Here is a 22,164-nt window from a genome sequence, read left to right as displayed (position 1 = left end):
TGCTTTCTTCCGATTAGACTCGATTTAAAGATTTAGTAAAAAAATTTGTTTTGAACAGTAGAAAGTTAATTACACAGCTACCATCAGATGTCAAAACTCTCTGACTTCGACCTCTGCCCATTACGGTTGTTTATGCTCGTTTGTCCACCATTAGTTTTCATTTATCCTTGTGCTCATTAGCGTATGATTACAATATTAACGAACGTACATGGACAAATACGAATAAGCTCAATTCAATAATAAACGAGCACACACACATATTTGCTTTCGGTAGAATGTTCATGAACCACTTATTTGTCTAAAAAATAACTTAACGAACGAACACAAACAAGGTCTCATTGGTCCGGTTCAGTTCGTTTACTCTAGTTACAAGTTTCGACAACCGACGTGTCAACGGTTTCATGTTAAAATATAGATAAGTATTGAAGAATGACTAAATTGCCCCTGAAGTGACATAACAAATGCTTATTATTACCATACATAACTTGTTCATTTTCTCTTTGTTGGTACACATAACAAAACCCTACTCGGCTACTACATACAACTGTGGCGGCGTTAAGACGCCGTTTTCCGATTCACCTTCTTCAACCATCCATTACATTTACACGCAGGTACATTATTTTCTTTCAATCCTTTATTTATTAATTCTGATGCTAGATGCAGCAGCTATACTTAGATGAATTTAGCTCATTTTTTCATTTTTATTGACTAAAACTTGAAGGATATATACTGGTTATCGCGGTGGGATATCGGTAATTTTAATATCATGCACAATTTATTTATATATATATATATAGCAATTTAATACAAACAATAAGTATACGCTCATACCATTTACAAATTAGTCTTTTGCAACTTACAAAACACTAAGAATTAACTTATTATTAAGACTTAAAACACTAACATTAAACACTAAAAATTGACAATTAAAAAACTGATATTAGGCAAATCGGTGATATATCGGTTAATATCTATTTTGCACCGATATCACCGGTCAAATATCGGTTAACTTCGTTGATAATATCAGGACTGATATTGTGACTGATGTCGTTTACGAAGCTGTTCTTTAGCAAGGTTAGGAGTAGGATCAAATATAAATAAGGTCTTTGTGTGTGGTTTTTAATCAATTAATAATAATATAGAAAGAGTCGGGTTAAGAAGCGCTTGTTTGTTTGTGTTGCTCGATTTAGTTAGGATTTGTGCTGACCTTGTCAGGTTATTGTAAAAGTTCTGTGTCCTGTTTTTCTATATGTTTTTGTAGTTTATACATATCTGATCTTGGTTCAATTATATCATCTTATTCTAGTCTTTTATACTTTGATCGTTCTGTGTTTATAAGATTACACTTTCTAATATATCTCTCATTCTGCAGTTTCTGTTACATTAGCAACGAGATGGCAGATACCGACAGTGGTAGGAGTTTTAAGAGGCGGGACCAGCTTCTAGAAATGGAGCACGAAGTAAGAAAATGGTGGGACGAAAGTCAAGTTTTCAATGCCGAAGCAAAAGACCAACCTGCGAAACAAGGCGAAAAGTTTTTTGGCACATTCCCGTTCCCATATATGAACGGGTATTTGCATTTAGGGCATGCATTTTCACTCTCTAAGCTTGAGTTTGCTGCTGCTTTTCACAGATTGAGGGGCGCTAACGTCCTTTTACCCTTCGGATTCCACTGTACCGGAATGCCAATCAAAGCATCTGCTGATAAACTCAGAAGAGAGATTGAAAAATTTGGTAATCCACCTGTTTTTCCATCAGTTGAAACCGAGGTGGTTAATGAACCTGAACCCGAATCTAAACCTAGTGACGGAAGTAACCCTGAGAAGTTTAAGGGGAAAAAGTCAAAAGTGGTGTCAAAGACTGGTCGGGAGACTTATCAGTGGGAGATAATGCGTGGGTACGGTTTATCCGATGCTGAAATTGCTACATTTCAAGATCCCGTTCAATGGCTGCGGTTTTTTCCTCCATTGGCGGTTGAAGATCTTAAAGCTTTCGGTTTAGGTGCTGACTGGAGGCGGTCGTTCATCACAACCGACATCAACCCATTTTTTGATAAGTTTGTGAGGTGGCATATGAGGAAGTTGAAATCAAAAAACAAGATTATAAAAGATTTAAGATACACAATTTATTCACCTTTAGATGGCCAACCTTGTGCTGACCATGATCGGGCATCAGGTGAAGGTGTTATACCTCAAGAATATACACTCATTAAGATGGAGGTGGTTCCACCGTTCCCGCCAAAATTTGCACATATAGAAGGTAAGAAAGTTTATTTGGCGGCTGCGACTTTGAGGCCCGAAACTATGTATGGGCAGACAAATTCATGGGTGTTGCCAGATGGCAAATACGGGGCGTTTGAAATTAATGAAACTGAAGTTTTTATCTTAACCGAGCGTGCGGCTCGGAATCTTGTTTATCAGAATCTTTCCAGGGTGCCTGAAAAGCCTACATGCTTAGTTGAGTTGACCGGTCAAGATCTTATTGGGTTACCATGTCGATCACCCCTTTCGTTTAATGATATTATTTACTGTCTTTCAATGCTGTCAGTTCTTACTGATAAGGGTATTGGGATTGTTACAAGCGTTCCCAGCGACTCACCTGATGATTACATGGCGTTGCAGGTAACATATTGAAGAAACACTAATCGGCCCCCGGGCAGATTACAGATAATCTGGAGGTTAAATAGATGTTTCCCACGAGGGGTTAGACCCGGCAAAGATGGTTCTTCTGATAACCTGCAAAACAGACACCGTGAGCTCGTCACTGAGAAGGGGGGGGTGCCTCCTTGTGACCACCCTCCGGCGTGAGAATCAGACTAGATTGCTCTTGAATATAAGTATATATTAAGAGATTGCTAGAGCAGATATCAGGTATAATATGTAAGATACAAGATAAGATATGATAAGATTAGATGATCATACCATTTGGGGTATTTATAGCCGAAGGTAGGTTTCCAAGAAGGTATAGCCGGCTGAATAGTATTCCTGTTCTACCAACTGTGGCCTACGCACGTGCCATGCTGGTAGTTGGTGGGTAGGCAGCGGCTGACAGTGACCAGGCCTGCTGTGTACTATTCCTTTTCCACCAACTGCCGGCTATGCACGTGATATGACAGGAGTTGGTGAGTAGGCAGCGGCTAATAGTGACATACAGTACAAGAGCATGCTGCTCGCCATACTGTTGTCAATGAGCTGTCGTATCTCTGGTCAGATCTTTTGCCCATACCTCGTCAGGTACAGTAAAAAAGATCCTCCAGTATCGGACTGGCTTATTTGGGCGGGAGTATTCCCCCTCCCGCCTTTGTGCGGGATTGTTCCCGGCTTTGCTCATTCCTTCAGGTGACTACTGAATTATTAAGAGCTAAGTGCCTTGTGCGTGTAGCTTTGCTGTGCGGGTGGCCTTCCCTGATGGCTTGTATCCGCAGCTGCGGGAACAGGCGGAGTACTTCACCATTGGGAGGCATTTCCTGCGGGAACAGCTTGCGTACTGCGCGTAAGGACGTCACGTCTCTGAGCATGGTGGGTCCTGCGGATCCAGTTGGTTTCTGCGCAGACGTCTCTCTTCAAGGTGAGTCCTGCGGGTCCAACTGGGCTCTGCTGGGACCTACCTCTTCAAGTCCCCCCAGTCCAATGTTCTTCTCATGAATGTTTAATAAAGTGAGGTGAACTTTTGGACTTAAGCAAAGGGTTTAGTTTTAAGGTTTTCCATGGGGATTCTTCCCGCGGAAGTCCTTATGTCACTTGCAGAAATTCCCGACTTTCCTGCTTGATCTTTGGGTATGATGCGGGTAGGTCTGTAACCTCCTCGCAAGTCAGGAGCGTTGAGTCCCACTTGTGTGGATTCTCCATGAGGTTTTGGTAGTTTTGCCTTAACACTGTACCCGCACTCGCCTTACGGTTACTTTACTTCCAAGGTATTCCTGGCGTCAATTCCCTGCGGGTGCTAAGTATGTGAAGGGTTTTGCCTTAACACTGTACCCGCACCCGTCTTATAGTTACTTGGTCGCCGAGGAATTCTTGGCTTCAATTCCCTGCAGGTGCTAAGTATGTGAAGGGTTTTGCCATAACACTGTACCCGCACCTGTCTTACAGTTACTTGGTTGCCAAGGAATTCTTGGCTTCAATTCCCTGCAGGTGCTAAGTATGTGAAGGGTTTTGCCTTAACACTGTACCCGCACCTGTCTTACAGTTACTTGGTTGCCAAGGTAAGGGGTATTTTCCCGCTTACTTTTGAATCTGAAATTTTGAAATTCGAAGAGTTGATGAAAGGATAAGAACAGTCCAAACTGCTGAAACGTCGTCCGACGGTTTCTTCTGACTGTCAGGACGTGCAGGAAGTTATGGTGACGTGACAGTACATGGTCATTCCAGACGCTTTTTCAGGGGCGTGGGCGCGATTTTTCGGGCGCGTGGCCGCGAAATTAATGGCACGCGTCCTTTCAACAGCTGTTGACAGCTTGCTTATTGCCACATGTCATAGTTTCATTGCACCTTCGATTTCTCTCTCTTCCGCATTAAATTCATCGCATTAATTGCGATTAGTATATAAAGGGGGAGAGGGTCCTTTGTAATCCACACTTTCACTTTTCTCTTCATCTTCAAAACGATTTTCGGCGAATACTCACCTTTTCAGTCGAGCATTCTCTTGAAATCGTTCTCTTCTTTCATACCTGCAAGATGTCTTCTCACGATCTTGAGGCTACAGCCCAGGAGGCTGGGGTGTACGCCGATGACAAGAGTACTGCTGGCGAGTGCCAGTGTGCTCTGCCTATCGATCTATATCAGTACATCGTCAGGAAGTTCATGCTCGAGTCTTTCGAGCCTGAGTTTCCTGAACCTCATCAGACGGTGTATGATACCCCCAGAGGCAAGATCGGGGTATATGCCGCATTCTTTGTCTATGGGAATCTTAGGTTCCCCTTGACGAAGTTTGTGTACCGTGTTCTGGAGAGGCACGGTGTACACCTGACCGAGGTACACCCGATGGCGATCGCGAAGATTCGCCACTTCGAGTGGGTGTGCCGGATTCTGGGCGTTGAGCCCTTCGTCGACCGCCTGATGACCTTTTACTCTTGGAGGTGCATCCAGGGGTGGTATACTCTGATAACCCGGATCAAGGGTTTGAAGATTTGCGCAACCGAGCGCAGTCTTCGTTCATGGAAGCGGGAGTTCTTTTATATCTCCGCTCGCGCCATCCCCCTTGCCATGAAATTTAAGAATGGGCAAGCACTCCCCAGCCTTCACGTCTCCAACTACCAGGAGGCGGAATGGTTTTCAAAGATTTCCCGAGTCCAATCTCCGGTTTACCGGTTTGCGGAGTCCGGGATGGTGATGCTCGGGATGAGCCGGGTGTGGAAGGATGCGGAGGCGCAAAAGATCCCGATCGTCCTTGAATACGGTTTGAACTCTGTCCCTTACGGTATGCTTTGTCTTCTTTGTTTGTATAGGTTTGTCTTCTAACTGTTTTTCTTTTATTTCAGAGGGGAACGACTTGCAGTCGCTCCTGCATTCGCGGGAGGCTGATAGTCCCGCTCGGATGGGTACTCGCGCTCTAGATGAGAACGAGTTGCCCATCCTTGAACAGACGGCGGATCGGTTCGTGGAGGTCTACCCGCCAGGCCACGAGATTCTGAGCGCCAGGCGGCCAGGTAAGGCGTTATTCAACCCTCGACCCCTCAATGCTGAAACCTCTGCTGGAATTCCTCTAATCTTGTGTTCTGATGAGGAATCCGCAGATGGTCCTCCGTTGGTGCGGAAGAAGAAGGCTGCCGGCGGGAAGGGGAAAGCGAAGGTGGCCTCCACTGCCGATCCGGTGCCTCGGTCTGATTCAGAGACCGAGAGCGAGGAGGTGGCGGGGAACCCTGGTGGTGATAAGACCACCGCTCCGGAGGCTGCGACGACTGTCACCTCCGGAGAGCCCAGGATGACGACGGTGAGCGGCGTAAAGAGGCCGGCTCCATCGGGTTCGTCCCCGCCTGTCCGCACTTTTAGGCTCAAGAAAACCCGTAAGTTCAAACTTTCTTTATTTTTGACTTCATAGCTTTCCATCATTAACACTTATCTCCTTTGTGCAGGCGTGGATGCTACCGCATTCCAGGGTGGAGCGGGGAGGAGTACCTCCGGACCCATGAAGGTAGGCTTGGTCAGCCTACCTGAGGCGACGACCCAGGCGGCTGCGCCTGCTTCCGTTGGTTCAGTTGCTCACCCCGTTGAGCCAACTGTTCCAACTGTGATGACATCACCGCCGGCTGTCAGTGCCATATTTACCGCATCTTTCACTGAGCCGGCGGTTACTTTTTCTGCGGACTCCGCAGCAGCGACCACGGTTGTGAGTTCACCTACGGTGAGTTCACCTCCGTTGGTTTCTACTACCGCGGCGGCTTTCACCATGCCTCCTCCGTCATCGGCAACGACGGCCGATCCTTCAGGTATGCATGGGGCTTCTCGCCAACCTCTGCCTCCTTCCCATCTACCTGACCTCTTGGACGGATTTCCCTTGGGTTCAGGTGATGGGTTTGGCGGCTATCGGCCTGTTGTTGACCCTACAGGTGCGTAGGGTTCTTTTGGTTTTTTTTTTTTTTATCATCTTTTCTTAACTGCTTTTTCTTTTTTGCAGTGTCGGATTCCAATGAAGTGTATGTTCCACGATGGAACATCCGCCGAGGAACAACCCTTCGCCCACCTGTGGAGTGCGTGGAGTGGACTCGTCACGCAGCTCCCAGTGGTGCGTTGGGGGAAGCCATGGCTAGCTACCAGGAGGGTAGGCTAACCAATGAGCTTCGGGTTCTCCTGGCCCGGATGCAGCCGCGCGTCGAGCTGCTTTGTCGTGAAAACGACAAGTTGAAAGCAGCTCGTATCCAAGATGTAGCTCAGGCGCGGGCTGTCCGGGAGGAGAATAGGAGGCTCTCCGCCGCTGCTGCGGAGAAGGAGAAGGCGTTCAAGGCCCTTGAAGTTGAAGTTCAGGCCCGTCTCGAGGCCCGTTCCAAGGCTGCCCAAGCTGTTAATGTGACACCCGGTAATTTCCCAACCCTATAAACTAAGTAATCAACCTAATAATTAGGTGATTGTGAATATTATGCGCGCTAAATTAGAATCAGCGAGGGCACGTTATGTGCGCCCTGCGCGAGCGCGCTATGTTAGAATCAGCGCGGGCACGTTATGTGCGCCCTGCGCGAGCGCGCTATGTTAGAATCAGCGCGGGCAATTGTTATGTACGCCCTGCGCGAGCGCGCGATGTAAGAACCAGCGTGGGCATATGTTATGTGCGCCATGCGCGAATGTTTTGGCTTTATGTTTTCATGTAACTTAACTTTATGTTGTCTAATGGGTTGACCGTCCCGCATGATGCTAAGGCGGGTGCATCCCAAAACGTTTATGCGCATGCGGAAAGGGAACTAACCTCCCCGCATGGCGGGAACATTGAGAGTTAGTTTGTCTGAAGCTCCAAGATGGAATTGACTTCAACATGACTGATCACTATGTTGAAATACCAAGACCACCTGGAGAATCTACAAATGAAACTCAATGTCCCTGACTGCGAGAAGGTTACGTACCTACCCGCAGCAAAGAAATGTCCTTCACGCAGAAAGCTATGCGCACAAAGCTATACGCACAGAACACTTAGCCTAATCTCCAGATATAAGGGGATTATTCCCGCCCAAAAAGGAAACAGTTGCGTGTTTCAGAGATTTCTACTTTTTAACTGTACACTGACAAAAGCACCTGAAAAAGCATACTGTAACATGAAAAGTCAACTGTCAGCCACCCTACTCTCACCAACCACAGACCTGCATGTCCTGTCCAAATCAAATCAGAATCTTTTATCCACTCCTCCACTTTTAAATAAATAATAATAATTTCCATACTTTATCATCATTACACCTAGATATGAAAAGATTACAATCCCCTAAAGCAAGGGATTGTGTTCCCTAAATCTTGCCTATAAATATGTAACCCAAATTATCACCCAAACACACTTCAAAATTCTCTCTTAAAACTGCAAATTGCACTAATCATCGTCCAAGCATCCGTTTGATTTTCAATTCCGTTCCTGTTACTAGGTAAGCCGAGATTATAACCCTGAGATCTACTTTCCAACCCTTATATTCTCCTATTTCTTGATCTTAATATATATACTTATTATTTAATCGTATTCTAGACCTTCAATTCCGAGGCCAACACCAAGAAAACCCGAATCTCTATTAATCCCTTAACAAGAACCACAGGTGAGTCTCACAGCCCCTATTTTCACTGTTTTCACTATTTTTAAACTGTTTTCGGGGCGAGGGACACGTACTGAAATAATGTTTTATCATGGTATACTTACAAGCTATGCAAGCGATTATGTGTTTAAATTATGTTTCATGATAAGCAATGCAAACGGTTATCTATGGTTTTCGATGTTAGTGCACCAGATTCGAGTAAGTGATCACTTTACCATTGGAACTCTAAGGGTAGGGACTGCTGGTTTGATCCGCCCACTCGTAGGGGTCGCACCTCTTACACAGACGAGTGCCTAGCATGTCACGGGGCAGTATTATGGGATTGAGCCCGCTCGTAGTGGCAGCGCCACTTACACAGACGAGCACGGTTCTCAGAAATGTCCGCGCGTAACCCGCGGGACGGTATTATTCGCTCGTAGTGGCAGCGCCACTTACACAGACGAGCACGGTTCTCAGAAATGTTTGCGCGTAACCCGCGGGACGGTATTATTCGCTCGTAGTGGCAGCGCCACTTACACAGACGAGCACGGTTCTCAGAAATGTCCGCGCGTAACCCGCGGGACGGTATTATTCGCTCGTAGTGGCAGCGCCACTTACACAGACGAGGACGGTTCTCAGAAATGTTCGCGCGTAACCCGCGGGACGGATTTATCAAAGGAAACGTTATCAGAACTATGTTTTACTAAGCATGTGTTTCAATGATGCTATCAGAATTATGTTTTAGAATGATTTTTATCAAGACTATGATGCAATACGATTTATCAAGTTACTAAAACTTGTGAACTCACTCAGTTTATACTGATTCAAATGTTTTACGTGTCTTTCAGGAGATAACTAGGTAGCGCATGGAGTCACACTTAGAGCACCTCACGCTGAACATCTAAAACTAGCTTTTTGGAAGATTTTAGTTCTATCCCTTCGATGCGCGCGGTTGTTCCCGCCACGCGAAGGGGATATGGCGTGGAAATCTTCAACAGTTTTTATACTTGGATGTTTTTATGTAATCTTTAAACAATGTAATGTATTTGTATTAAACATTTCATGCGCAATGAAAATCTTACTTTGAATGTTTGCAATGGCCCGTGCTTAATTATCAATCCCCACTCGCGCGCGCCCGGCTGTTTCCGCCGTTCAGGGCCGGGTGTGACAGTTAACGAACAGCTTCGGCTGGCTAAGGAAACTGCTCGGAACGCAACTGAAAGGGCCACCAAGGCTGAAGCTGTTGCTGAGCCTCTACGCCTCGAGAATGAGGAACTTAAAGCCAAACTAGAGGCGCTCCAACAGGCTCATGATGCCTTGGCGATGGAAGACGCGAAGAAGCTCCAAGAGATCCTGGACCAGAGGGGGGGGTGCTTGACCAGACTGAGCGGAAGCTAAAGGGCGTTGAAGAGGCTGCGGTTAAAGAAGTGTTGTTTGCCAACCTCAACAAAAGTGAAGCCGAACGCGCCCGTAACCAAGCTCAAGCTGCCCTCCAAGAGGCTCTGGTTGCCAAGGAATGGCTTCTTCGAGAAGCGTTGTCTCAGGTAAGCTTAACTTCATAATGTCTTTACGCTTTTCTTTGTAAATAGAAAAGGTTTTTATACTTGTATTTTTTCTTTTTTGTAGGTTGTGCATCGGGTCTTCGCGGATACGTCTTATGACGATGCTATGAGCGCAGCCCTCAACGCTTCTCATGAGGATGGGGAAAAGGCCGGCTTCCTGCTTGGTCTAGGGTTCGTTGAGAAAGGCATCCCGCCTTCCAACTTCCCTTTATTTGATGTGGATACTGAAGCTGTTTACGACCAAGCAGTGAATCAGTATGCCGCCTTCCCGCATCCAGTGGTGAAGGTAAACGAAGTTGCCGCTGCTGATGATGGGCTAGCTATCCTTAAAGCTTTTCTTGAACCGCCACACTCTACTGATGGTGCGGGTCCAAGTGGAAGTGGTCCTGAAGCTTGATCCTGAAGATACCTTCCCACTGTTAGGATAGGTTTAGCTTGTATAGATTTATATTCTTGTAGGCGGGTAGTTACCCGGCCATTCTTGTAATGAATATTATGAAATATAAATCTTTGTACGGGTAAGACCGCTACTTTCACTGGATGACTTGCTTTATAAACGTTATATGACTTGCTCATGCATACTTTAGTTTAAATTAGCAATTTTCCAAGTGTTTAGAATAAGTTAACCTTTGAACGTGGTAGATAATAGGTTGAAGTTTTGTTTCCTCTTTCGTGATTGTGCGGGTAGGACCGTCACTTGCACTTAGTAGGATGGCTAAACTTTACCTATATCTGACCTGCGTGGAGGTTTTCCTCATCTTTTTAGAAATTTTCTAAGTGTTTAGAATAAGTTAACCTTTGAACGTGGTAGATAATAGGTTGAAGTTTTGCTTCCTCTTTCGTGATTGTGCGGGTAGGACCGTCACTTGCACTTAGTAGGATGGCTAAACTTTACCTACATCTAACCTGCGTGGAGGTTTTCCTCATCATGTTAGAAATTTTCTAAAGTATTTTGAATAAGTTAACCGTTCGACGCGCGGTTGTCAATAGGTTCGGTTTCCTCTCATGATTTGTGCGGTTAGGACCGGCACTTTCATTTAGTTGGATGACCAAAGTTTACCTATGACTGACCTGCGTGAAGGTTTGCCGTTTTTTGGGTTTATGCGGGTTTTGCCGCCTTCCCCACGCAACGACTTTCCACGTAATTATGCGGTGAAAACCGGCATCAGTGTTTAAATTAACCGTTCGACGCGCGGTTGTTAATAGGTTAGTGTTCAGTTTCCTCTATCATGATTCGTGCGGATAGACTGGCACTTTCATTTAGTGGGATGACTGAACTTTACCTTTAACTGACCTGCGTGAAGGTTTGCCGTTTTTTGGGTTTATACGGGTTTTGCCGCCTTCCCCACGCAACGACTTTTCACGTAATTATGCGGTGAAAACCGGCATCGGTGTTTAACTTAACCGTTCGACGCGCGGTTGTTAATAGGTTAGTGTTCAGTTTCCTCTATCATGATTCGTGCGGATAGACCGGCACTTTCATTTAGTGGGATGACTGAACTTTACCTTTAACTGACCTGCGTGAAGGTTTGCCGTTTTTTTGGGTTTATGCGGGTTTTGCCGCCTTCCCCACGCAACGACTTTCCACGTAATTATGCGGTGAAAACCGGCATATCCGTGTGGAAAGTTCATAAAGTATAAATGTAAAATCATCAGCGTCGATGTTCTAAGGAGAATCATTTCCATTAGAAGTGGCTCTGGGCCTTTTCTTTACAAATTTGGAATTGATCTACATGCAAACTGTGTAATTGAGCTCCCTTCCATGTTGTTGGGATGGGAGTGCCATCGAGCCGATATGCACCTGGTTCGGGATCTCGTTGTTTACGCAGTATGTAGTCTCCGGCATTGAAGCTGCAATTTTATTCGTGTTTTCCCCAACTGGGGTTCTACACGCATCAGCCTGCTCAGCGTTCATTGCGCCACGAGGTGCGCGAGCGTCCCATCTCTGACAAATGCTTCGACCATGTCCTTTACGTCTGTGCATTCTTCAGTCTTGTGGCCTTTTGTCCTGTGAAAGTCACAGTATTTGCTCCGATCAGCATTGTGACGATGTCGGATTATTGGAGCCTTTGGCCATGGGAGCTCCTCAGTGGCGAATATCTCGGTGACGCTTTTGGTGAGTGGCGTCCATCTGGAGTTCTGGTTCGACTGTACGTTATCCCTTCCGCCTAACCGATGTTGCAAGCCGGATGAGGTGTCAAAGTTTACCCTTGACTGTCAAATGCCTAGCTTTCGCTTTTTGTTTAGTCAGGCGGTAAGGACGTTTTCTTCTCTTGTTTTCTGGGTGTAGAGGTTTGTGCTCTGGGGGAGATCTCTACCCAGTTGCTTCTCCGTTTCCGCAAAGCGTTTTGCTGCTGTCATAATGGCATCCCATGTGGATGGCATGCCATCTTTACCTGTTAAGGTGCGGATGAGCTCTGGGTCGTTCGCGCCCTGGATGAAAGCAGCGCGAACAAGATCTTCGCTGATATTACCCAGACTTAGCTTCTTTGAGTTGAAGCGAGTGATGAAGTCTGGTAAAGATTCATCTTCCTCTCGAATGCATTTGAGGATTGTCCATTGCTCCTCGGTATACTTTCTTTGTTGGCTGAAGTGTTGGCTAAACTTCTGTTGGAAGTCTGCCCAGTCGTAGATGTGGTTGACCGGTAGACGATCGAACCACGCTCTAGCTGGCCCAACAAGCGTCATTTGGAACATGTAACACCACGTAGGTTCCGTCCAACTACTGACGGTTGCCCCCGCTATGAACCTGTTCAAATGATCGTCTGGATCAGATATACCATCGTAAGTGCCGATGTTGGACATCTGTTTGGCACTTTTCGGGGCGATTGCTTCCGCAATGTCCCTTGCAAATTTGGACGTTCCCGCATTTGCCACAGTTGGCCTGAATGTTTTGGAGAAGTCACGTGGGTTTCCACCCGCGTTTTTTGGTTTGAAGGTTTCTCCAAAATGCCTTCTCGGTTGGGAGTCCGTTTCCTTACGCTTCCCTTTCGCCCTATGACGAGGGTTTGCGTCACTATCGGATTCCTCCGAATCATCGTCTAAGTATTCTTCGAATTCCTCAGGCTGTTGGAGTGAACGTAAGCGTTCATCCAACTCAGCTTGGAATTCTTTTTGACGTGCTTCCGCCCACGCTTTGACTTCATCGAGTGTTTGGCGGGGGAGCCTCGTTCTTTGTCTCCCTAACTGGGTATCGGTGAATCCTAGTGAGCGATTATTTACTGCACTTGCCCCAGCTTGGGTAACTGGGGTAGTGTTCGTAAAATTTACTGCACTTGCCCCGGCTTGGGTAACCGGGGTAGTGTTCGTAAAAACTGTGTAGTCGCCGGTATTCCCCCCAGTAGCTGGGGTTGTGGTTACCGGAGTTTCTTTAACCATCTTTCCAGAAGTTTGAAAAAACTGAAAAGAAATGTTCTAGCTTTTATGCACGGATAGCGCCAATGAAGAAACACTAATCGGCTCCCGGGCAGATTACGGATAATCTGGGGGTTAAATAGATGTTGCCCACGAGGGGTTAGATCCGGCAAAGATGGTTCTTCTGATAACCTGCAAAACAGACACCGTGAGCTCGTCACTGAGAAGGGGGGGTGCCTCCTTGTGACCACCCTCCGGCGTGAGAATCAGACTAGATTGCTCTTGAATATAAGTATATATTAAGAGATTGCTAGAGCAGATATTAGGTATAATATGTAAGATACAAGATAAGATATGATAAGATTAGATGATCATACCATTTGGGGTATTTATAGCCGAAGGTAGGTTTCCAAGAAGGTATAGCCGGCTGAATAGTATTCCTGTTCTACCAACTGTGGCCTACGCACGTGCCATGCTGGTAGTTGGTGGGTAGGCAGCGGCTGACAGTGACCAGGCCTGCTGTGTACTATTCATTTTCCACCAACTGCCGGCTATGCACGTGGTATGACAGGAGTTGGTGAGTAGGCAGCGGCTAATAGTGACATACAGTACAAGAGCATGCTGCTCGCCATACTGTTGTCAATGAGCTGTCGTATCTCTGGTCAGATCTTTTGCCCATACCTCGTCAGGTACAGTACAAAAGATCCTCCAGTATCGGACTGGCTTATTTGGGCGGGAGTATTCCCCCTCCCGCCTTTGTGCGGAATTGTTCCCGGTTTTGCTCATTCCTTCAGGTGACTACTGAATTATTGAGAGCTAAGTGCCTTGTGCCTGTAGCCTTGCTGCGCGGGTGGCCTTCCCTGATGGCTTGTATCCGCAGCTGCGGGAACAGGCGGAGTACTTCACCATTGGGAGGCATTTCCTGCGGGAACAGCTTGCGTACTGCGCGTAAGGACGTCACGTCTCTGAGCATGGTGGGTCCTGCGGATCCAGTTGGTTTCTGCGCAGACGTCTCTCTTCAAGGTGAGTCCTGCGGGTCCAACTGGGCTCTGCTGGGACCTACCTCTTCAAGCGTTCCCAGCGACTCACCTGATGATTACATGGCGTTGCAGGTAACATATGTTGTTTGTTATAAATTTTAGTTAGGGTATGTATGAATCGGTGTTGGCCCAAAACCGTAACCATAACCGAACTTTCACTTAACCCACATCAAATGTTTGGGCCTGAACGCCTGATTAAAATAGCCCAAAACAATGTAGTTAGGCCTGAAATGTTTTAACCACTTAATATATTGTTATCTGACATTTGAGCTTCAATAGTTTGACTTTAATATTTTCATTTAGTATTTTAAAAAAATCATACAGAGGTAGTGGATTGGGTCGGTTTACCGTGTTTTTACTTAATCATGAGTCGGTTTGTTTTTGTCGATTCTGGAAATATGAATAACCAAAACCAACCCACTAGTTCGGTATTAAAAAAAATGTTAAAACCGACCCATTGACATAGTTGTTAAAAGCGATCGCCTCTTCCGCCTAGGCGCAATTTTCAGGTGAATCAATGGTCTTCTGCTTTTGATGGTTAAGGCGTATTTCTAGGAGCAAATTTGGGTTTTTGAATTTTTTTTACATTGTTTTAATTTATCACTTAACTTCCAGATACAAATCACCTAAAATGGGATTTAGTTAACTTATTTTGATTTACCACTTAACTTACAGTAAAAGAACATCTTCTACTCTCTACTTTTACAATAATTTCTATATTATCAGATAAGCATTGAGTTGGAACCTCATAATTCAATAGAAAAGATCCGGGCTGGACGTACAATTTCATTAAAAAATTGTTTTATTAAGTGAGCTTTTTAAAAAAATAAAATCGGGCGCTTTTAGCCTAGGCGCTAGGCGCAACATCAACGCTTTCAAGCGCTTATTTGATAACTATGCCCATTGGTTAATATTTTTGAACTAGTAATCATTGATTCTTTTGGCTCTAAAATATCGATATTTTTTTCATTATATTAGAAGTAACTAATTGAATTGCAGGATTTAAAAGCAAAAGCCCCTTTTAGGGCTAAATTCGGTGTAAAAGACGAGTGGGTATTACCCTTCGAGGTCATTCCAATCATCAGCCACCCGGAGTTCGGTGACAAATCTGCTGAAAAAATATGCAATGACATGAAAATAAAAAGCCAAAATGAGAGAGAAAAACTCGATGCTGCTAAAAAGGTAATCTACAAAGGCGGTTTCTATGAAGGAACCATGATTGCTGGTGAATATGCTGGCATGCGTGTTCAAGATGCTAAAACCCTAATCAAACAAAAGCTTTTAGAACTTAACCAAGCTGTCGTGTACAGTGAACCAGAGAAGAAAGTAATGTCACGATCAGGTGACGAGTGTGTCGTTGCATTAACCGACCAATGGTATATAACTTATGGTGAAGAAACCTGGCTAGAAAAGGCAAAGGGGTGTTTAGCCAACATGAATTTATACTCCGATGAGACCCGACACGGGTTCGAACACACGCTGAGCTGGCTGAACCAATGGGCATGTTCTAGAAGCTTTGGTCTTGGGACTCGCATACCATGGGACGAACAGTTTTTAGTGGAGTCTTTATCCGATTCCACTATCTACATGGCTTATTATGCAGTCTGTCATTTGTTACAGAAAGGGGATTTATTCGGTGCGGACACGTCTACCGTAAAACCTGAACAGCTTACCGATGACGTTTGGGATTATTTATTTCTTTCTGGATCGGAACCTAAATCTTCTGATATTGATTTAACTCTTCTTAAAAAGATGTTTCAATATTGGTATCCTCTTGACCTCCGTGTGTCCGGTAAGGATTTAATACAAAACCATCTTACGTTTTGTATTTATAACCACACTGCAATATTCCCCGAAGAACATTGGCCTCGTGGGTTTAGATGTAACGGTCACATTATGTTGAATTCTGAGAAAATGTCAAAGTCAACTGGGAATTTCAGGACTTTGAAACAAGCAATCGAGGAGTTTTCAGCAGATGCCACTAGATTTTCTCTTGCTGATGCTGGAGATGGTATGGACGACGCGAACTTTGTGTTTGAAACCGCAAACGCTGCGATTTTACGTCTCACAAAGGAGAGAGTATGGATGGAGGAGGTTCTTGCTGCGGAGTCGGCTTTAAGAACTTATGCTGACCGTGTATTTGCTAATGAGATCAACTTTGCCATAAAGATGACTGAGAAAGAGTACATGTTTCGTGAAGCTCTTAAATCCGGGTTTTATGATTTGCAAGCTGCTAGAGATGAGTATAGGTTTTCATGTGGCTCAAGTGGCATGAACCGTGATCTCATGTGGCGGTTTATGGATATTCAAACACGGCTTATTGCCCCGATTTGCCCTCATTATTCTGAATATATTTGGAGGAAACTTTTAAAGAAAGACGGTTTTGTTATTAAAGCTGGATGGCCTGAGGCTGAAAACCCTGATCTTACCCTTCAAAAGGCTAACAGATACTTGCAGGAGTCTATAACCAATTTCAGGTTTACTTTACTTGCTCTAAATAATTTTTGAGTTAAAAACGGTTTTAGTTTCTGTGGTTCGACTAAAATAACCCTTTTAGTCTATTAGTTTAAATTCGACTTCTTTAGTCTTAACAGTTCCATTTTTCATCAATTAAGGTGCAGCCAAACTAACCCCATTAAAATTTTTGTTAACTTTTTATATAATGGACCAAAATACCCTTGGATTATTTTTGTTACTTAGTCAAAATCTTTAGGACCCACTTGACAATAAAAGTATATTAATACGATAGGTACAATTCTATTAGGCATAATGTACGCATTTCTATAGAAAAGAATAAAGTCAATGCTATTTAGTTTAGGGTTGATAATTTTTTAGGCCCAACACATTGTTGTTTGCTTAATACACGATCTAATATGAAAAAAGTGTTTTGTTCATTTAGTAAACACAAACGAACACAAATATATAGTTGTATAACTATTTAGGTCCAACGCATTGTTCACATTTACTTTTAACTGGTTTTAGCTCAGTTTTGTTTGTTTGTGAACCCTTCATTTGTGTTGTTAGCAAACAGACTTAGGGGCTGTTTGTTTACATCTGAATGGAACCATTCAGATGTAAACATCTGATTCATTCAGACTTCAGACTGTTTGGTTCCAAACAGAAAAACATCTGAATGGTAAAAATTAGGTCTGAATCATCCAGACTTGTTGTTGTTGCTGAATGGGACAGAAGTTCATTCAGACCTGACTCATTCATATCTGAATGAACCAAACAGCCCCAAACGAACACAAACAAAAAAATCCCGTTCGTTTATTGTTCGTGTTTCATCAATTGTTCAGTTAAAGCTTAATGAACATAATGAACATGCTCTGTTCGTGTTTGTTTACAAGCGTAATTATTGTACCACTTGTGTTTCATCATTTTGGCGATAAATCATTTTCAGGAAGCTTCTTATGAAGCAGGCTTCTGGTGGTTCAAGGAAAGGTAACAACAAAGCTATTACTCCGAAAAGAAACTTTAATTAATATATTCTATCTGATATGATTATACTATAAACTTTTTATATATTTTATTACCAAAATTCCCCGTTGGAGCAGAAACAGGTCGAACACTCAAAAGAAAAAACAGAATTCATTGAAATCAAAAGAATACACATTAAAAAAAACAATAAACGCTTAGATAATAAGAAACTATCTCGCAGATCTATGGAGATTGGAGACAAGAGCTATGACTACAACATCATGAGCCACGATCGTGGTAGCACAACCGTTACATAAGAAAAATAAATAAAAAAAACACTGTGTTCCGAGACAAGGTGAGATAGATAAGAAAAGAAAGAAAGTCGTCATATAACGCGGGATATTGGGGAAGAGGGCCAACAAAACCAAGACCCGAAGGCAAATGTGAGAGAGAAATGTAAAGGGATATCGATAAAGTAAGGATAAGAACCATAAAATTATGTTACCATAGTTAACCATAAAATTATGTTACCTAAAAATAATCGTATTCCTAGTTATAGTAAAATCTCAATAAACTCTTTTAAGTCTCTAACTAGTATCTAACATTAAAGATAAATATATACTATAAGTGACATCTGCAAAAAAGCCATCATCGTCGTATTTAGTATATCACATCAATAACAAAGTTATGGTAGGGTCTGATCGGAGGATAAGATGTAGACATGCTTACCTCTACCTTCTAGGAATAGAGAGACTGTTTCCAGTAAGACTCATGTCTCGATAGTAATTTTACATCAAGCCTTGAACATAAGGCACATAAAACTCAACCATCGTCCGATTAGTGCATGCACCCTAGTAATTCGGCTATCAACACCACCACATGATGTCTGATTAACCTCCCGTCACTGTTAACATTATTTTCACAAAATTAGTAAACTATATTAAAATTAGTGCAATTTCACTTTTACCTCCTCCCCGATGGTCCACACATTCATACATTGTATATGTACACCGCAAAAAGTAGACTTTCTAATTATAAACCTATAATAATAAAAAAGAGTACGTAAAACAAAAAGGACAGGTGCAATAAACTTGGTGGTAGACTTGTCTTGGAGTAAGACGACAGAAACAAAATAAAAATTAAAAAGAGAAAATATCTTTCGAACAATCTTAATCAGTCACACTTGCGACTCACTGGCATTTCTGGACCTTTTTGATGCACTTTTTTCAAATATATCATATCGTGCCTTGTTGTATGTACTACCTGTACCCATACCCCTTTATTTATTTCACTTAACCCCTGCAGGGTCCAACCACTTGCGTGTCTTGTGATTGTCATGGTTAGCTTGCTAGGGCCTTCATATTTCTAGCCATCGCCAAGGTCCCAGTCACCTAAGCATACTTCAGGGTGGTGTTTGTTTGGTGCCCATCAAATTGGATAAGTTTATTGGATATATAATACAAACTTTTGGCCATGCAGGTAACCAATATTAATTAGTACGTGTAAAAATGTATTTACCAAAGCCAGCATATTTCACAGCCAAAATAATATTGGCAATCATTTTGAGCATTTGTTATGTCCTTTAAAAGTTAACTCTACAAGATTTTAAGATACATATTTTTATTATATTTTAATTTAACTATATACAATTTATTATATTCTTATATATAATAAGATTAAGCCAATGATTTCCGTTAGTGATCAAAATGGCTGTTAAAAATATATGTATATAAAAAGTTAATAGTATATTATAATTCATGAGGTTCTCGTTATTTTAAATGATATTAGAGTCTAATTCTCATCTTCTTCTTTCCTCTTCCTTCTATTTCTCTCCGTCGTAGCAGCCACTAAACGAGTTTGTCGCCCCTCTTCCTACCCTAAAGAGGCATTGTGTATGTGTGGATAGAAGGGATCGTGAGATAAATAAACTATAGCCACCAAGTTACATATATGTAACACAATTTTTTGTTGGTGAGGTGGAGATAAATAATTATTTAATATATTAATTAAACAAAAATCAAGCAAGATGTCCTTCACGCCCGCTAGTCCTCTCAACCTCACCCTTTTCGCACCATTTCACGCCTTGTGTTGTGGTGTTTCACGCCCCATCATCTAAAGTGGCAGGGGCTCACACCCTTTTCATCCTTCCATAACACGCATGCCCTTAAAATGGAAGCAACAAAGTTTCTGAAATCATCTTTTAGATAAACCGTTACATAAAGATCCCTTAAACTAGATTGATATTGTCAAACTAGAACATGGAATTTTGTTTTAATCTTTTAGTTCAATACATTCCTGCAAAGGATTTTGTGCAAAGCTATAGTTAGGGCATACCACTAGCAGTACCTAGTTAATTCTGTCTATTAATTAGGTTTTTTGGTATTTAAAAGTTGTGACAACTTGAAGTTGAATTGCAATCTCAACTAATCTTTCGATTTTAAAAGATTTCAAACCTAGTTTATTTTGAGCTCAAGCTCTATATTAATTAAGTGCTCATTTAAACTCATCTTGCTTTAAGATGTTAATTATCGAACCCCGTCTTAAATAGCATACAAGAAGCTCGACTCATTTACATCCAAACTCCCATATAGATCAGTAGTACACGTACAATAATAAACAACTTGATATTATCCGGTAAGGCTTTGACTTCACACACATACGCACATATACATACAAACATACATGAACCATATATGCGTACCAATATATGCATCCATCCATATACATATACACATGTGATAATGTTTGTTCAATAAAGCAAGCATGTAGGTGACTCTACCTTAGTTGGGTCCCTTTATTATCAAATTTTCAAATCTCAATTTCTCATGCACATGCAACTGCTCATAACCTCCCTGCGTCCTCTCTCTTGCCGTGTATATAAGAACAACTCAAGCGGAAGGACAATGCAAATCAAGTCTAAGCAATTTATTAAGAGGTTAGAAAGTTAAAATGGCAAAGGTGAGAAATGGTAGCAATGGTAAGAAAAACAATGGCATTTTGAAGCTTAAGTTAGTCATGGAGAGATTGCAAAAGGGCCTTTTCTTGGCCAGGAAAAGACAAGAGTCATATTCTGGCGAAGAAATGGTCCCTAAAGACGTGAAAGAAGGTCACTTTGCAGTGATAGCATGTGATGATTATGTTGAAAGGCGATTTGTTATTCCTATCACGTACCTCCGGCATCCTTTGTTTCTAAGACTCTTGGAAAGAGCCGCCGAAGAGTATGGGTTCGACCATGTAGGTGCGCTTATGATACCTTGTAGACCTAGTGAGCTAGAGTGGATGATAGAGGAACAAATGGCGTCTCAAGATAGTGCGGATTGGCCAGAATTTGTGTAAAACTAAAGAAAAAAAGTTGTGGAAATCATCCACAAAATGATCATTTCATGAAACAACAAAACCTCATGCAAAGGGTTTTTTGGTGCACCGATAATTTATATGCATGCATGTAATATTATTTTTCATCGGTTGATATTGTGGGAGAATTTTGATCACATGTTCACTTCATGTGCTTTGCTACCGGGCCATTTTTAACCATACATGGTCACTTTTTGTGCCTAGCTACAAAGCCATTTTTTCTCTTACTATGAAAGCTAGTTTTTGGGTCTTATGTAAAGCAATTTCTAGTTTATTTCTTTTGAAATTGTTCTTAAATCATATTATTCATCATATACGTTTGGAGTTTATAGTGTTAAAATAAGCAAGTCGGATACGTTGTGTAATGGGTCAATACAAATTCAATGTAATACAATGCCTAAAACACTTGTACATGCTTATATTAATTAGTTGTATTCGTGGATATTATACTAGACTATTTACTATAAATAAAACTTTCAAACAATTGAGCTAGTCTTTAAATGAGAGATTTTTTATAACTCGCGCGCTGCATCGGGTTTGTGACAAAGGAAAACAAAACTCGTGAATAATATATGAAAATCTTAATGCTATAAAAAAACAAATGAAAAGAAAAAAATATATAGCCAAACTATATAAAAAAAACAAACTTGAAATGTTAAATAAATTACTCGATGCTCAAATCTTTGCTATGGCTGCAATAGGTTGTCACGTGAAACAACATAGAGTCATTATAGCCTAGATTGAAGATTCAAGCGACAAACCCAGACCAACATAAAACACCAGCCACTGCTATAGCCAGTGTTGTAAAAATCCCGACTAGTCATCGATTAATCGCTAGTCTACACTTCACTGATTAATTTTGAGCAAGTCGGTCAATGGCTAAATCCGGCCAAAATCGGCTGTTTCCGGTCAAATCCGGCTAAAATTGGCGGTTTCTGGCAAGATTCCGACCTAAATTAGCGGTTTCCAGTGAGATTCTGACCAAAATCAACGGTTCCACGCGAATTTCTTTCAAAAACCAGTGGTTTCAAGCAAGATTCCAGTCAAAATATGTTTGTGTATGTATAAAACTGAAAATGACATATAAAAATGTGTTCGTGTATATATAAAACTGAAAATTATACATTAAAGTCTGAACCGATTAATCCTTGATTAATCGTTACTTCCCACCCCGCCGCCCGACTAGTGACTAACGATTTTTGCAACACTAGCAAATAGCCTACTTAGAGTTTTC

The 22,164-nt window shown here is 42.5% G+C and overlaps 1 protein-coding gene and 1 pseudogene across 2 annotated transcripts; both read left to right on the top strand.

Moving 5' to 3' along the window:
- Positions 1 to 499: 499 nt before the first annotated feature.
- On the top strand, positions 500 to 17,641 carry LOC143592595 (leucine--tRNA ligase, cytoplasmic pseudogene; annotated as a pseudogene). Its single transcript, XR_013145949.1, has 4 exons — positions 500 to 611; positions 1,373 to 2,621; positions 15,156 to 16,633; positions 17,560 to 17,641. The product of XR_013145949.1 is annotated as a leucine--tRNA ligase, cytoplasmic pseudogene (transcript).
- A 2,884-nt stretch (positions 17,642 to 20,525) lies between these two features.
- LOC143592594 (auxin-responsive protein SAUR50-like) lies at positions 20,526 to 20,912 on the top strand. The gene has a single exon (XM_077072480.1). It carries the CDS (start codon positions 20,526 to 20,528, stop codon positions 20,910 to 20,912), a length of 387 nt encoding a protein of 128 aa, XP_076928595.1.
- Positions 20,913 to 22,164: the final 1,252 nt, after the last annotated feature.

Source organism: Bidens hawaiensis, unplaced genomic scaffold, assembly GCF_021521415.1.
Source record: "Bidens hawaiensis isolate Kalapana, Puna unplaced genomic scaffold, B.hawaiensis_p1.1 tig00041088_1, whole genome shotgun sequence".
NCBI classification, from domain to species: Eukaryota; Viridiplantae; Streptophyta; class Magnoliopsida; order Asterales; family Asteraceae; genus Bidens; species Bidens hawaiensis.
The sequence above is the reverse complement of the archived record's forward strand: the minus strand, read 5'-3'. Positions and strand labels throughout refer to the sequence as shown.

What these genes read in the sequence shown, in the direction of transcription:
- LOC143592594 (XM_077072480.1), top strand. Translation starts at nt 20,526, where the DNA reads ATGGCAAAGGTGAGAAATGGTAGCAATGGTAAGAAAAACAATGGCATT.